This window comes from Gadus macrocephalus, chromosome 1 (genome assembly GCF_031168955.1).
Source record: "Gadus macrocephalus chromosome 1, ASM3116895v1".
NCBI classification, from domain to species: Eukaryota; Metazoa; Chordata; class Actinopteri; order Gadiformes; family Gadidae; genus Gadus; species Gadus macrocephalus.
The window spans coordinates 14,349,201-14,364,427 of record NC_082382.1 but is presented as its reverse complement, the minus strand read 5'-3'; the positions used below and the strand labels follow the sequence as shown (position 1 = coordinate 14,364,427).

At 42.0% G+C, this 15,227-nt stretch overlaps 1 protein-coding gene across 1 annotated transcript; it reads left to right on the top strand.

Annotated features, from left to right (window-relative positions):
- Positions 1–4,265: 4,265 nt before the first annotated feature.
- zmp:0000001088 (trypsin) lies at positions 4,266–13,588 on the top strand. Its single transcript, XM_060047832.1, has 5 exons — positions 4,266–4,461; positions 10,883–11,042; positions 11,727–11,865; positions 12,637–12,894; positions 13,379–13,588. The coding sequence occupies exons 1-5, from the start codon at positions 4,419–4,421 to the stop codon at positions 13,544–13,546; spliced, it is 768 nt and encodes a 255-aa protein (XP_059903815.1). The 5' UTR covers positions 4,266–4,418; the 3' UTR covers positions 13,547–13,588.
- The last annotated feature ends 1,639 nt before the right edge of the window (positions 13,589–15,227 follow it).

Below are 15,227 nucleotides of genomic sequence, written 5' to 3'. Positions count from 1 at the left end.
ATTTTTTCTAGTTTTAGTTATTATAGTTAGAAAAGTAGTAGCGCTTGATTCCAAGCAAATTGGAACATTGAGAATTTGGACTGGAGTCAAGCTTTTTTTGTTTATACAAATTTGTACAAATTTGTGTTAAATTACGCGAAAAGTGACAATATGTGAAAATATTTCCACAGTCTAATTCAAAATTGACAAATCTCATATGTGTAATTCATGGCACATTTCCAACGAGATTAAATATTATTGGTCTCAATGTCAATGTTACATAACTTTAAAGCTAGGGTAGGCCATTTTGAGAAGCTAGTCAGAGTAGGCTAACTGAGAACCGAGAACCAAACTGAGAAAATTCCATCCCTCCCTTCAGGCCTCTCTCCAAAGCCACACCCCAAAACAAAGACTAACAAGGGCGCACTCACACTAGGCCATCTGTACCGTGCCCAAGTCCGTTTGACACCTCTGCGCCCCTAAGTCTAGGTCATTTGGCTAGTGTGAGCACGCCGACCGTACTCAAGTACAATTCAAATCCGTGGCCTGAGCACATCTGAGCACACTTCGGAGAGGTGTGCTCAGGCCACGGTACAGATGCTAATGAGCACACGCATGGCTACGCAACCTAAACTGGATGAACTATAGTCCACGCGACCCTTCATTCCCATTAAACAATAAACATGACGGCAAGCGGTTCACGAGTAGGTTCACGTTGGTGCGATAGTGAAGTTGAGTTTTTGATAAAAGATCCCCAATTCGTCACGGCGCAGGCTTTCGGTTCACCGGAGAAGGCGGGGCTGCGCACAGAGTCAAGATCTCTTTAGAATAATTTGCAGACTCCCGAATGTTATTATTTTTTTATTAATGAAGACACCCGCATGAAAGAATAAGTTCACGTCTGAGTGTAGGCAACAAACTCGATTAACTATTGACAAGTGCAAAAACGCCAACGTATTCTTTATTTTGCTGGCTTGTTTTGTATCCCGACAAAAGCCTCGTAAGGACAGTTCCTCTGGGTTTCTCTCGTAGATCGCACCATCTTTCAACGTCTTTGTTTAATACGACAGCATCACCTTCTCTCACATGATCAGCAGCTCGCGGATTTCACTTTCTCTCCAGTTAGAACTGCTCATGATCATATCCCTGCGTTGTCTCTGTTGAGAACCGCGGAGCCATTGCATTTACACCTGGGTGAAACCCAATAAACCGCCAATGTGTGCAGGGTCCAGGAGGGTAAATTGGGGCTCTAGCTCAAGCAGGCAATAACCTCGGGAAGTGTAAACGAGCGGACCGTGCCACGAAAAAGGCTTGCATAAAATGGCATATTTGGTAGTGTTAAAACGCTCAGTGAGAGAGGGCTGTATCTGAGTAGAACGGCTCCAAATAAGCAACAAAGTCAGTAAAGTGTAAATTGTGTTCTCTGTGTTGTTCTACAAAGCAGCAGACGCTTGATGCGTGATGGCGTATGTACAGTACAAGAGGCAACCTTAGGCCCAATTGAGATTGTCTAGTGTGAGCACAGGCCAGCGCACAGGGGGGGGGGGATCTTCCACAAAGATCCCCCTATCTTTGTGGAAGATTCTACCAACCTATCGGGCTGGTAGGTAGACAGAAATCCTCTCAAATCATTGACAGCCGTATCACATCGTAATTAAATGAGTCAATAGACTCCAATAGATTTGTTCTAAAAGGTAGCACCAGCTGTTCATCATCAAAGTGGGCGGGACTAACAGGATCTCCGAAGCCTTTTGAGAGCGTCCTGATATTCACCATCAGTCACAGGGAAGCTCTTGCCAAATCCGGTTGGGAGTAAGGCAAAAAAATATCTGAGAAAAACCTTCATGGCAGATTTCTGTTGGACTATTGTAAATGAAAACAGTTTAGATTCCTCTGTAGATTGCAACACTTTCCTTTGACTGAGACTCTCCCTTGTCGTCATGAACTGAAACTCCCTCTAACAAGGATAGATCACATTACCATTCATTGACAAGACAAGATCACTTATATATTAAATAATTTCATCATGCTTCAACGCTTAGATTTCCATTAATCCACCACACCACTGAACGGCATATTAGTTAAACATATAAATATAGTGCTTCTTTGTGCATTTTCTTTGGCCAACATATTATTTTATTGTTATTAGTTTGTGTTAACATTGTTGTTATAATTAACATACACAGTAGACTAGTCACAGAGCGAGAGCAGGAGGTTGGTCTTTAAAAAAGGAGACCTTCTATTATCAATCAGGCTGGGACCTGGAGCCACGGTGTGCTGAGAGTCAAGAGTTCAAGGAGGGCAGGGCAGGGCAAAGCGTTCCCCAGAGAAACCCAAAGCCTGCTGGGGATACTCTGGTGCTGGGGCGGAGAGGTGGAGAGACACAGGAACCACAAGAGCCACGCCCTGTCACGCTCAGCAGTGGCATCGGTGACTGTTCTTATCAGGAAACACATGCATGTTATGGAACTATAACTATCAATAATACATCAACGTGTGAACACTCGCTATAATTGCTACATCCATTACTTTATATTTAATAGCGTAACATAACAAGCAATTTGAGTATACAGCATTTTCACCATCTCTGCAGTTACATTCAGGTCATTTGGTGTCCTGTTTTTTATTTGAAAGAAAGAAAAACAGTTGGAGTCACATTACCTGTTTTGTTCTTGACAGAGAAATAGGACAAGTAAGATCCAAGTCTCCTTTCTACTATACATTCACAAACCAGTGTCATAGCTGTGATGGAGTGAAAATCTATTCCTTTGATCCAGCTTGGTTTCTCACCCACATTTCATTCTTTACGTGAACAATTGTAATCTTTTTGTGCTTGTTTACCAAAGTCGATGTACTGTGTTTGGAAATATCGACGCAATACATCCATCTGGGGGGAATGGAAATGTTTATTTTTTGTATAATATCTTAAATATATAGTTGAACAAGAAGTACTGCAACTTTGTGACTAAATTTAAAACGGTTACAAAGGCCTAGTCCCTATCCCATTTTATTTCCTATAGGAATCGTGCCAGTAGGAAGCTTTGTACATTTAGATAATATTGCAAATGACTGGACTTAACCTCCTAACTTTTCTTTTTTTTGCGTGTGTGTTTAATTAATGCATATTATTATTAATATAAATGTTTAAAGTAGTTTTTTATAATTATTCCGGTTACACTTTGTTATTAACATACAGTAGGCCTATATTTACAAATATAAATACAAATATGTCGAATTATTTATTTATCTAATAGCTGAATTGTCGGTTTGTGTAGAAGGGGCTCCACCAAGGGGTAGCATTGGAAACTACTTGGTTTTATTAGCCACGTGGGCAATTTTAAAATCTTCTCTCGTTGATTAAAAGTCTTCTGTTGAATATCTTTGTCGACAGCATTCGGATTTCGGATAGGATTGACAATATAGGCCTACATATATATGCATGGGATAATTATAATGCTTCTTTGTGTATTTCCTTTGACTAACATAGGCCTATTATAAAAATATATACATTATGTTATCTTCTACATATTTTCTCATCATTCATTCCCAATTGTAACAGTAATCTATAAAGAACTATATAAATTCTGCTATTTGGGAATGTTAGTATTTTATTCTTTTAGTATTTTGAAAAGCGTTGTACAAAATAAATGTATTGCTATGTCTTATAAGATATTTGATCTGCTCAAAGAAAAACATAAGAGGCAAAAAAGGAAACGAAATTGTATCCATCACGCTGAGATCTAGAGCCACATGTCAACAAATCAGGAATCCGGGAGGGCCAGGCAGGACCCCGCGACAACCAGAGACACAAACGGCCTACAGGGAATCTCTGCTGCTGGGTGGAGGGATGGGGAGACACACACGGGAACCCACACCCTGTCGAGCTGAGCAGTTGCATCGGTGACTCGTGTGGAAGACAAAGATGGTGAGACGTGGTTCATCTTTGGTATCAGTGGCAACGCGGGCCCTTAGCCAGCCCTGCAGGTCATTACAGGGACGTCCAGGGGTGGGGGGTGTTGGGGGGGGGAGGTTGTAATATCGAACCCCTTTCCCAATATTCCTCCAGGAGATTTACTTTAACTAACTTTTACTGAGTTGTTGCACAAAAGTTATTTTGTTCTGATCCAAGGTTCAAAATCACTGAAACATTTGACACTACATAAACAAAGTGGACCGAATGTATATTTATTTTTATATTTGATGAAGGGGGTTCCTGCCTGGTTGGGGGTTGGAAGGAGTTGCTGTGACGTGCTTCAATTATATATTGTTCAAGGGAGGACACAAGGTGACCATGGAAACGGAAATAGGAACTTTGAGAAACCCGAGAGTGCAGGTGAGATCTAGCCCTTAGGATTAGACCGCTGGTCGTGCTCAGGGGAACACTCTCTCCCTCTCACCCTGCGACACGGCAGTGTGCCGCCGACCCCCGTCGCCTCGCCATGGACCTGTCTTCTCTCCTACTGTGTGGGCTGGCCGTCAGCTGTAAGTAGCCTCTTTATTGACTGTTAATCACATGTGTGCTGGTTCTCTTTTTGGTGACCCAGTTTAGCACTTCCGCAACTCAGATGTGGTCGTGGAAGAGTGGAGCGTTCTGTGTTTTTGATGGGGTGGGAGGGTACGCAAGCAGGACTGGATAGTATTAAACTGTAAGAGCTTAACTGGTGAGAGAATATTGAATATGATTTATGCTTTATTAATGTTTTTGGGTGCATAACAGTATACGTACTATACTTCACAGTGTGTTGGTGTGACCTTAATACTGTTATCAGCTCCTGCTTTTTGGGGCATTCAAACCGGCTCTTGGTTCTGAGGTCCTGTGAGACCACTCCTTGGCAGGACACCCCATGGTTCCTGCTGACTCAGGACTATGTTTTGATTGGTCTTGGCTGAGCTGGTTGGATGGAGTCCTAAACCACGCTAAAATAAAATAAAATGTACAAAAGAGGGCAGATACAATCAGTTTGGTTCAAGAGAGGGAATGGAGATGTTGAACTGGCAATCATTCATACACAATAGAGTCAGAATATTAATGGTCGTATCTTCATTAAAAAAATTCAATGACTGTATGAAGTAGACAAGACTTTATCATACTAGACTATACTATACTATACTATACTATACTATACTATACTATACTATACTATACTATACTATACTAGACTAGACAGACTAGACTAGACTAGACTATTGGACTGGACTGAACTGGACTACTTGACCTTGAATAAATTAACCCAAACAGCTCAACTCCATGAAACTTAAGTAATATAAATTGACTTAAATGAAATTTGGGTAATTATGATCAACTGATTTTGACTTAGACATGATCAACGGAAACTTATTTTAATCATCCATGAAATGTGAACCATGCAAAGTCATGTTAGAGAAATTAAACCAATCTAATCTCAGAAAGACTAAACTCAGATGATGAAAAAGACCGATAAGATAAGATAACTAAGATAAACTAAACAAATCATATGCAACTTTATTCCTGAACATCCATGATTCATAAAAAAAACATCTTCCTCCAGTCCTGACTATTTCAATATCTATCTAAGTTAATTGCAGTCAGCGCACACACAATAGATTTGTCAAAGTGAATTCAGAAATAAATTAGAGTAATTACATACCCAAATACTTATTCCATTGTATGTTAGATAAGATTAGTCATAATTTCCAAAAATGCAAGTTCACTTTTGCTACATTGCTACTACCACCAAGAAGGGAATGTGTAGTGTGTCGTTTAATGTAGTAAATGAGAATCTATTTAATTAAGTCTTTATGAAGTAATTTTGCATTAATACAATTTTGAATTAGATTTAAATTAAATTGTATTTGTATTGCCAATAATCAGGTACAGTCTCAAAGGGCTTAACAGGCAGTACGTTTATGACATACTTATTAGGGCGTCCCCTATTGTTTCTGTAACGTTTTTTTTTTTTCTCAAATTCTGTAAAAGTCATACTGCAGCCTATACCGTAAATCGAAAACACTTGAAATTATCAGGTGTGGTTACCAATAACCCCCACCACTACCCATAAAACCAAATATGTGGTACTGGACCCAAAGGGGGCGCTATTGTAAAAAATCATGAATTAGGCTTATTTCTCCTCACCAGATTGACCTCGACTCAAAATTCTTTCATAATATCAATCTCTAGAATCAGATGCATCTATAAAACCATCAAAATCGCTACATAAAATGTTTTGACCAAGCCTCACAAAAATCATCAAAAATAATTTGTTTTATTTAGTTCCATTTGAGAAATGTTGGCTAATAAAGTTGGAGCAGTCAGCCCATTTTTCTTGACCATTTTGTTATTGTATAAAGAAACATGACTATTATACCAATGCCCCCCACTACCCATAAACCCAAATTGTGGTACTGCACCCAAAGGTGGCGCTTTTAAAAAAAATATGAACTAGCCTTATTTCTCCTTACCAGATTGACCTGGACTCAAAATTCTTTTATCATATTAATCTCTTAAATCAGATGCATCTTTTTCACCCTAGTCTTCTGCTCTAAAAATGTTTACTTTTCCCACAATTTCATAGAAAAGCCAAAGGCCACAGTCTGAACCCATTTAGCCTATATGACAATTTTGTTATTGTATAACTACCTTACGGCTATCATTAGGTGGATACCATTAACAGTGCAAATTTTAATTTTTTTAAGAAAGCCCTTAATTCTCTTGTGAAATGTGTGCTTTGAGTTTTCTTGATGTTGTGTGCTTATCAATAGACATTTTCACCACTTGAATGAGGCTTCCTGCAGTTCAGGAATGTCAGTGACTCAATTGGGTAATTCCTTGTATTGGTGATCCTTAGGTTGAGAGTTTGAATCCTGATTAGAGCATTATGAACACGCTGAACATGACATTGCCACTCATTTAAGAAACACAACATTGAATCAGGGCCCCGTTTCCCGATAACGATGGATCCTACTATCATTCTCACGATGGATCTTGCGATCCATCGTCAATTTCTTTGGAGCGTTTCCCGAAACTCCTCTTAACGTGAACGCGCATTCGCTGCACTCACGACGTCGTAGGATTGTAACTGTCTACTGACACGGTGCTGAAATGGGCTCCGTAGGAGGGGGAGACGCAGGAATGTCGCAGGAAAATTGTGTTAAAAAGGGTTAAAATATATCCCCATCAAGGACAACAGCAGAGTAGCCTACGAAAAAAATAGACTGCAATTATATGAATGCTAAAGACATTAAAACACAATTGATTAGGCTTAAACCGACATATATCAGTCCTAATCCTGAATGCACTGTGCGTTTCACGGCATTTTCCCCCCTTAAATAATTCCTCTTCACTCCTGTGAATAACCCGGGAGACGTCCATGATGAGGAACACAACGAAGTCCACCGTCTGGCCCGGTGCATCGTTGAGCGCACGATCGGGAGGTGGAAGTTGCGCTTTAGATGCCTTCACAAGTCAGGCGGAGGGCTCCAGTTTTCTCCGGCCAAGTCATGCGCCGTGATATGTGTGACGGCTATGTTGCACAACATTGCAGCTAAGGCTGGGGTGGCATTGCTTGAACCGGAGGACGTTGAGGACGATGACGATGAGAAAGATCGTGTGAGGACGGCCTCCCTCATAACTACGCGGCTGGTTTTCATGCGCGTCGAATAGTGATTGAGACTTTTTTTTAACCCCCTCCACCCTCCCTCATGTCACTAAACATTCCCGTCAACGTGACCAATCCCCACCATATCCCAGCCTTTTGCCTGCTCCTTTGCTTGTTTTTTTATAATTTTATTTATTTATTTATTTTTAATTTTTTTTAATTTATTTTATTTCGTTATTTTTTATTTTTTTTAATTTGTTTAATTTAATTTATTTTTTACATTATTTTATGCTACGTTTTATGAGTAGCCTATGTCAGTCTGCACAAATCCCCCCACTTTCTCTCACACATTTTAAGTGCCCTGCCTGCGCAAACATTTTCTGGACTGTCCCGTTTTATTTTGGCCATTTTAACATCTTTATTAATAAATAAATTAATAATCTTTATTAATTACCAAACTAAGAACATAAAGGCGCAATGCGTTTTAAGAAAACGCATCCAATATACGGAATGTCCGATGGTGACGCCACTGAGGCTATAGCTGACGATGCTCTTAGCGTCCTACGAGTACCTACGAGCACCCCTGGAGTACTCGTTAGCTACGAGCGTTTTCAAGACGTTCGTTCCCTACGATGCTTTCGGGAAACGCGGTGAAAACTCTACGATGCCCTTTCGACGCACTTCACGATCCACTGGCGCATTTCCACTGCAGGGTGCGGAACGGATCGGATCGCAAAGGTGCGGGTCGGATCGCGTTTCCACCGCCAAAAGTGGGCGTGACCCGGACTTTGCCGTACCCGTTCCGACCCCATTCTAGGGACTCCTCCGTTGCGGTACCCAAAACGAGACCAGACGCCTGAAAGGGTACCCTGGAATTCTAGCTACACCCCCCCTCCGTTGATTGGTCGACAGAATCGTCACTTCCGGGTGACGCGGGGATAAAAACAAACAAACAGTAGCCTCGAGGTATTATTCTTTACAATTAACATGTCGCGTAAAAAGCTTGCTTGGGCGAACAAGGAGGTGGAGACGTTCGTCTGCATTCTTGCGGAGGAAGACGTTGTTTACGATGTTTACGTAGCTGCCGCGGCGATTGACATCCGGCCTACCACCAAGGGTACTGTCGGCAGTGGAAACGCGACCTCGGAACTGAGCTGGGCTATACTGCCCCCTCCCTACCGCCCCCTTGCGATCCGATCCGTTCCGCACCCTGCAGTGGAAACGCGGCATAAGGCTAACGACGCTTTCGGGAAACGGGGCCCAGCACCTGAGATTCGTCAGGCAATCAACATTCCAGCTCAATAGTTTCAAAGAATCTGACTGTCAAGACACAGTATGGCATTAAGGGGAACTTCTTCGTTAACCATTTTTCCTTCATAATTAACTCTGTCATATTTATATTTCTTCCGTTAGTGTTCTTGCCTACAAATGTTTAATTTCCCCAGAATTTCAAAGATTTTTCAGGTATATGCTTTTAAGAAAGCCCTTAATTCACTTGAGAAATGTGTGCTTGGAGTTTTCTGGATGTTGTGTGCTTATCAATATACATTTTGACCATGTGAATGAGACTGCAGTTCAGGTCTATAAGTGGCTCAATGGGATATTGCCTTGTACAAGTGATCTTTAGGTGGTGAGTTCGAATCCCGATTAGAGCATTATGAACAAGCTCAACATCACATTCGGCCATTGCTCTGCAGCTCACCTGATAGCTGAGGCACAGTATTGTATTAAGTGGAACATCTTTCCTTCATAATTATATGTCATATTTATATATCTTCCATTAGTGTGTTCTTGACTTGTAATTTAGCTTGGACCCTGTTAATCACCGCTTGCGGTTATATTTAATATTGAATCGGTATTCTTTTCAAGGTTTAAAGAGTAAAAGATATACAGAGCAAAAGTTAAAGAGAAAAAGTTTTATGTATACATCATTTAGTATATTTTTCCATGTAGCCTCTCTTAAAAGAAAAGTGAATTACATTAAAAAAACACAAAACCAGACTTGTTTTGTGAATATTGAGGTATTACTATGGATTGAAATCACAGTTTGTCTATTCATTGTTAGTTTTATTTTGCAAAATGTTCATTTCCCACTACCAGGTGGTATATATCTCAATGTGTCATTGTCATTTAGTGATTCTCATTCCCTGGAGATTCAATCAGGGCTTTGATGGGCAGTTGCATAATGCCAACCAAATGTCCCATTCTCTTGTTTGTGTGGTGTGCACACACCCAAGGGATGGAGCTCATGTATAGGATTACCTATTCTTTCTCTCTTAAGGTAATTATAGCCTGGGATCAATATATGAGAATGGAGGGTCTTCGTTCAGCCCTCTCGGGTGTCTGGTAGGGAAGAGTAAGGGACAAAGCCCTCAGACCACAAAGCATTTCCACTCGTAGTAGCATGAGTGTACTGTGTTAGCCATGTTGTCGTACCATGTTGATAGCAAGTTCTGAGGATTCAATGGAGAATACGAGACGTAGAGAGATATAATATAATATTATGTAATATAATACACAGAGCAGACATAAGGAGGTAGCCTTTGATTGACCTGACCTTTGGAAGAACTATATAACGATTTAAGATCAGCTTAATTGCTCAACGACAGGACATAGTGAAGTAAAACCTTTTAGAAAATGTAAAGCGGGAATATACTCCATTATAGTTTTTAATAACTTATTGTAGTTTTTTACATAATGTTATACTGCTATATGAAATATTTTCGTACTAGTCATAGTACTGCAATTTGTAATAACCCATCGATCTATCTATGTATCTATCCATCTATCTATCCATCTACCGCTATCTATTGGTCTGTCTGTCACTCAATCTATCTGTTTATCTGTCTGTCTGTCAGCATGTCTGTCTGTCTGTCTGTCTGTCTGTCTGTCTGTCTGTCTGTCTGTCTGTCTGTCTGTCTGTCTGTCTGTCTGTCTGTCTGTCTGTCTGTCTGTCTGTCTGTCTGTCTTTCTAATCATCTGTCCGTCTGACTGTCTGTCTGTAGAGAGGGATGAAAGCACCTGGGATAGCAGAAAGAGATTTGGTTTCCTCTCTTGATTGTATTTTAGTGTTATTAATCTGCTGATGCTACAGCAGCATTCATCATATGCTGCCCCAATTTCCACTTAAAACCAGTCTGTAAATATATCTATATCAGGGCATCTGGACCCGTGGTGTTGTCATGCCTGCTCCTGTATGAACTGCGGAGGAGGCCGGAGAATACTTTGATTGAAATTGTTGTGTTGTGTTGCTTGTGTCGTCTTGCTGTTCAAGACCATTCCAAATAAGTCTCACCTGTGTTTTATGTTTGTTGCCTTCCAAACGCCAGGCCATGCTCAGATGGAAGGTCGGATAGTGGGCGGCTACGTCCCAACTCAGAACTTCATCAAGTACATTGTCTCCATCCAGACGACCCGGGGGCGTCACTTTTGCGGCGGGTCGCTGGTCAACAAATACTGGGTGCTCACAGCAGCCCACTGTGATGTTGGGTGAGTTCATGTTGAGGACTAAGCTATGGCTTGTGATGTGCTGCATTACAGCAGGAAACGCCACAGAGTACACTAATCCACAACCACAATTTTGGAGGTGCTTCATTTTCCATGACACACCTTTCAACGATCGATGTCTCCCACGGCCAAGATGAAGATAGTTTCCTTATCTTTTGCCATTTTGAGGATTCTCCAAATTCTGTTGGAGTTTATATATTTTTTTTTTTCCGAGAACTACCAAATGGAAGAAGAGGGTAATTCAAATTGAGGACACTCAAGGTGTCCTCAACTTGACATCTCTGCATGTGTGCAGGTAAATAATTGGCACACTTTACGACGAGTGCTTAGCGATATCAGATTTGTAATTACTGTAACTTATCAAGACCGAAAGAAAGCGATACAAGCCCAGACAATGGGATGCATTGTGCACTGGTGAAACACCCAATGCCCTGGAATTTGACTCAAGCGCCTGACGACTATGGGGGGTAATTGATGACGTACTTATGAAACACGAGTTGCCTTATGGCTGGGAAGGGGATAAACCACGTAAATAACACATCATTTGGTGTCAACAAATAGGTTATGTCATCAAATGTCATCAAATGGCCAAAGACAACAGGAACGACCTGTCGGAAGTTCTGAACGCTTGTCCTGACTTCAGCGCTTCTTTGGGTTCTTCCTCAGGGCAGATAACATGTTGATAGTGGCGGGAGATTACTCCCTGTCCATGTACGAGGGGACAGAGCAGTTCAACATACCCCAGCTGTTGATACCACACCCTGACTACATCGGCGAGAACAACAACGACATAATGCTCATAAAGGTACACGAGGTGCCAAGAAACCGTGATGATGCAGAATATGTCCGGCAAAATAAATGTGTTGTTGTTGTTGTTACATAAATGAACTCAACTTAGGTCAAGCAAGCCAGCAGGAGTTCCTCGCTCACTGTCCTGTTTGTCTCTCCACCATCTCCATCTCTATGTCTCTCCCTCTCTCTCTCTCTCTTTGTCTCTCTCTCTCTCTCTTTTTCTCTCTCTCTCTCTCTCTCTCTCTCTCTCTCTCTCTCTCTCTCTCTCTCTCTCTCTCTCTCTCTCTCTCTCTCTCTGTCTCTCTCTCTCTCTCTCTCTCTCTCTCTCTCTCTCTCTCTCTCTCTCTCTCTCTCTCTCTCTCTCCCTGTGTGTCTCTCTCTGCCACTCTCTGTGTCTCTATCTCTACCTCTCTCTCTATCTCTCTCTGCCTCTCTCTGTGTCTCTCTCCGTCTCTCTTCCTGTGTCACTCTCTCTGCCTCTCTCTCCCTGCCTCTCTCTTTGCCTCTCTCTCTGTCTCTCTCTGCCTCTCTCCCTGTCTCTCTTTGTCTCTCTTTGTCTCTCTCTCTCTCTCTCTCTCTCTCTCTCTCCCTGTCTCTCTCTGCCTCTCTCTCTGCCTCTCTCTCTGTCTTCTCTCTCCCTGTCTCGCTCTGCCTCTCTCTCTCTCTCTCTCTCTCTCTCTCTCTCTCTGCCTCTCTCTCTCTGCCTCTCTCCCTCTCTCTCTCTGCCTCTCTCTCTGCCTGTCTCTCCCTGTCTCTCCCTGCCTCTCTCTCTGTCTCTCTCCAGTTGAAGGCGCCCGTGAACCTCAACAGCTACGTGGCCATCGTCCCTCTGCCCATGCAGGGCTCCAGCGTGGCGGATGGCCGGTTGTGCCGCGTGTCGGGCTGGGGCTTCACAGGCTCCGAGCTCCCCTCCATCCTCAGGACCGTCAAGCTGCCCATGGTGTCGCTGGAGAGGTGTAACGGCAGCACCTCTTACGGGGGCAACATCACGGACAACATGATATGCGCCGGGTTAAGCTCTGGCGGGAAGGATGCCTGTAAGGTGAGGCTGATCAAGACAACAAATGTCGTTCCGTTGTGTAATATTCCGGCGGGATGTAGCGTAGGCTGTTGTCGATTATAGTCCTGTCCTTCGTATTCCCGTGTCTGCCACTGCATATTTTGCTCTTTAAAGGTGACATATCATACCACCAGGTGTGAGTGTGATTAGCCATTACAAGCCTTTTGGAAAATCGGCCTCTTCTGACATCACAAGTGGGCGTGTCCACTTCGATTTATGACGGATAAATGAGCAGCGTTTGCTACAGTCCACTGGGTAGGCTGGTAGACTGATCCATCCAGCACACATCTAGGTGGACACGCCCACTTGTGATGTCAGAAGAAGCAGATTTTCAAAAAGGCTTGTAATGGCTAATCACACTCACCCCTGGTGGTATAATATGTCACCTTTAACCTTCCCCACTGGGTGTAGTCGGAGTGTAAAGCGCCCGGCGCCTTGTCTAACCCCGGGGCTTCTGCTGTTCAAGGGAGACTCCGGGGGTCCCCTGGTGTGTGAAGGCAGGCTGTATGGCGTTGTTTCCTGGGGTAATGGCTGTGCCCAGGCCGAGTTTCCTGGAGTCTACACCGCCGTGGCCAAATACCGCAGATGGATAGACCGCACCATCTTCAACTACTACAGCAGATGCAAGTATTAGTAACTGTACATTTGATCAGGAACTTATAGCAGTTAAGGACATCTTAAAGGTTGGGTATGGGATTTGCGAAATGCCAGCAGATTTTGAAAATACACAACTCAAATGGTCCTACCCCCTCTCCTTCAACGCTGACTCTGACTCCACCCATTCCAAGTACATGGACGCGCAATCATGCACGAGCGAACACAGATGCGCGAGAGCGAGTCATTTGCTAGTTAGCTAGCTCCAGTAGCTACCGCAGGATAAAAACAAACAGAAGCTTGCTCTGGGTCACGAGGTTTGAGTACGTGCACGAAGGGGTCGCGCGCGGGGGAGGGGGAGTGCAATACGACCGTTTGATTGACGTACTTACTGTCCAATGCAACTCGGTGGCTCTGGAAATCTTTTCGAGTTTTTCGAGCCCTGCCCGTTCCACAGATGATTGACTTGTTTAATTTTCATGTCAGTACTTCTAACTCAGTGGCTGTAAGTGGGTTATGATAAGGATTTCAAGTAATTTTGCAAAAATGGCCAAAAAAGCGAATTCCATACCCAACCTTTAACTTCAGGTCTCCCGATTTAATTGAGCCTTTCTTGTTTTTTTTTAGCATAATTCATTTTCCCTTTTTTATGTGTTGCATATTTAAACTTCAATTTTTATCAGGTGTAGCAAATCATTTAAGCTTTTCTGAAATGACTTGATGAAGTTGTTTCATGAATTGGTAGACAATTGTATATGCATGAATGATGAATTCATGTATTCATAAATTAATATATATGATCAAATATCCCTGTGCCATATTTACCCTTATAATGCTATATACTGACATGCAGTGGTACATAACAATGTAGGCATTTCTTGAGATGTTCAAAACCATCCAAACATGTTTTCCTTTGGGTGTTCTTTCTCTATCATCTAACCCATAAATTGTTTTTGGGATGCATTCGTTGGTGCATAGAATACAAAGACTCTCTAACAAATCAAATGTCTAATATGGTAGCCCATGGGTTTGGGATGGTATTTTGCTTCACAATTAATCAAACAAACATGACTGAATGATGACTGGAATCAAAGACTGCATAAAAACCTTCCCATATATATATATATATATATATATATATATATATATATATATACAGAAATATATATTTTTATGTTTAATCTTTTCAATAATCATTAATAAAATATCGCTCTCTCACATCTTAAGACACAGTTGCTCCTTAAGCACTTCTGAACTGGATTTCATCACCAGTCCATCACAACATCACACATCATCAACAAGAAGGACATACACAGTAAACAACGGCATCAATCCATCACACACAGAGTTTTGGTCCAAATTAGTCCAAAAAGTGCCATTGTGGCCATGCATCTCTACTGACGTGGGGCAGTAGATGAGGATACATGATAGTCGTTCGATGTTTCATCAACATTTCACCCTTTCTACGTTTGTGCGTGTCTATTACCCAAACAAATTTTACTAAGTAAAGGAATTCTGCCAATTTTTGCTGGTTTTGTTTATTGTATGGAATAGTAGTGACATGTATGCAGTCACTACTTAAAAACAAGCACCTTTGTGGTGTGTGTTTGTTGTACAATGTAAAGGAACTGTGTTTTTTTCCTCGTTTTATATAATAAATTACTACCAATACATCCTGAGGCTGATTTGCGGATTCTTGGCTCCTTCTTCTTGTCTTGGAA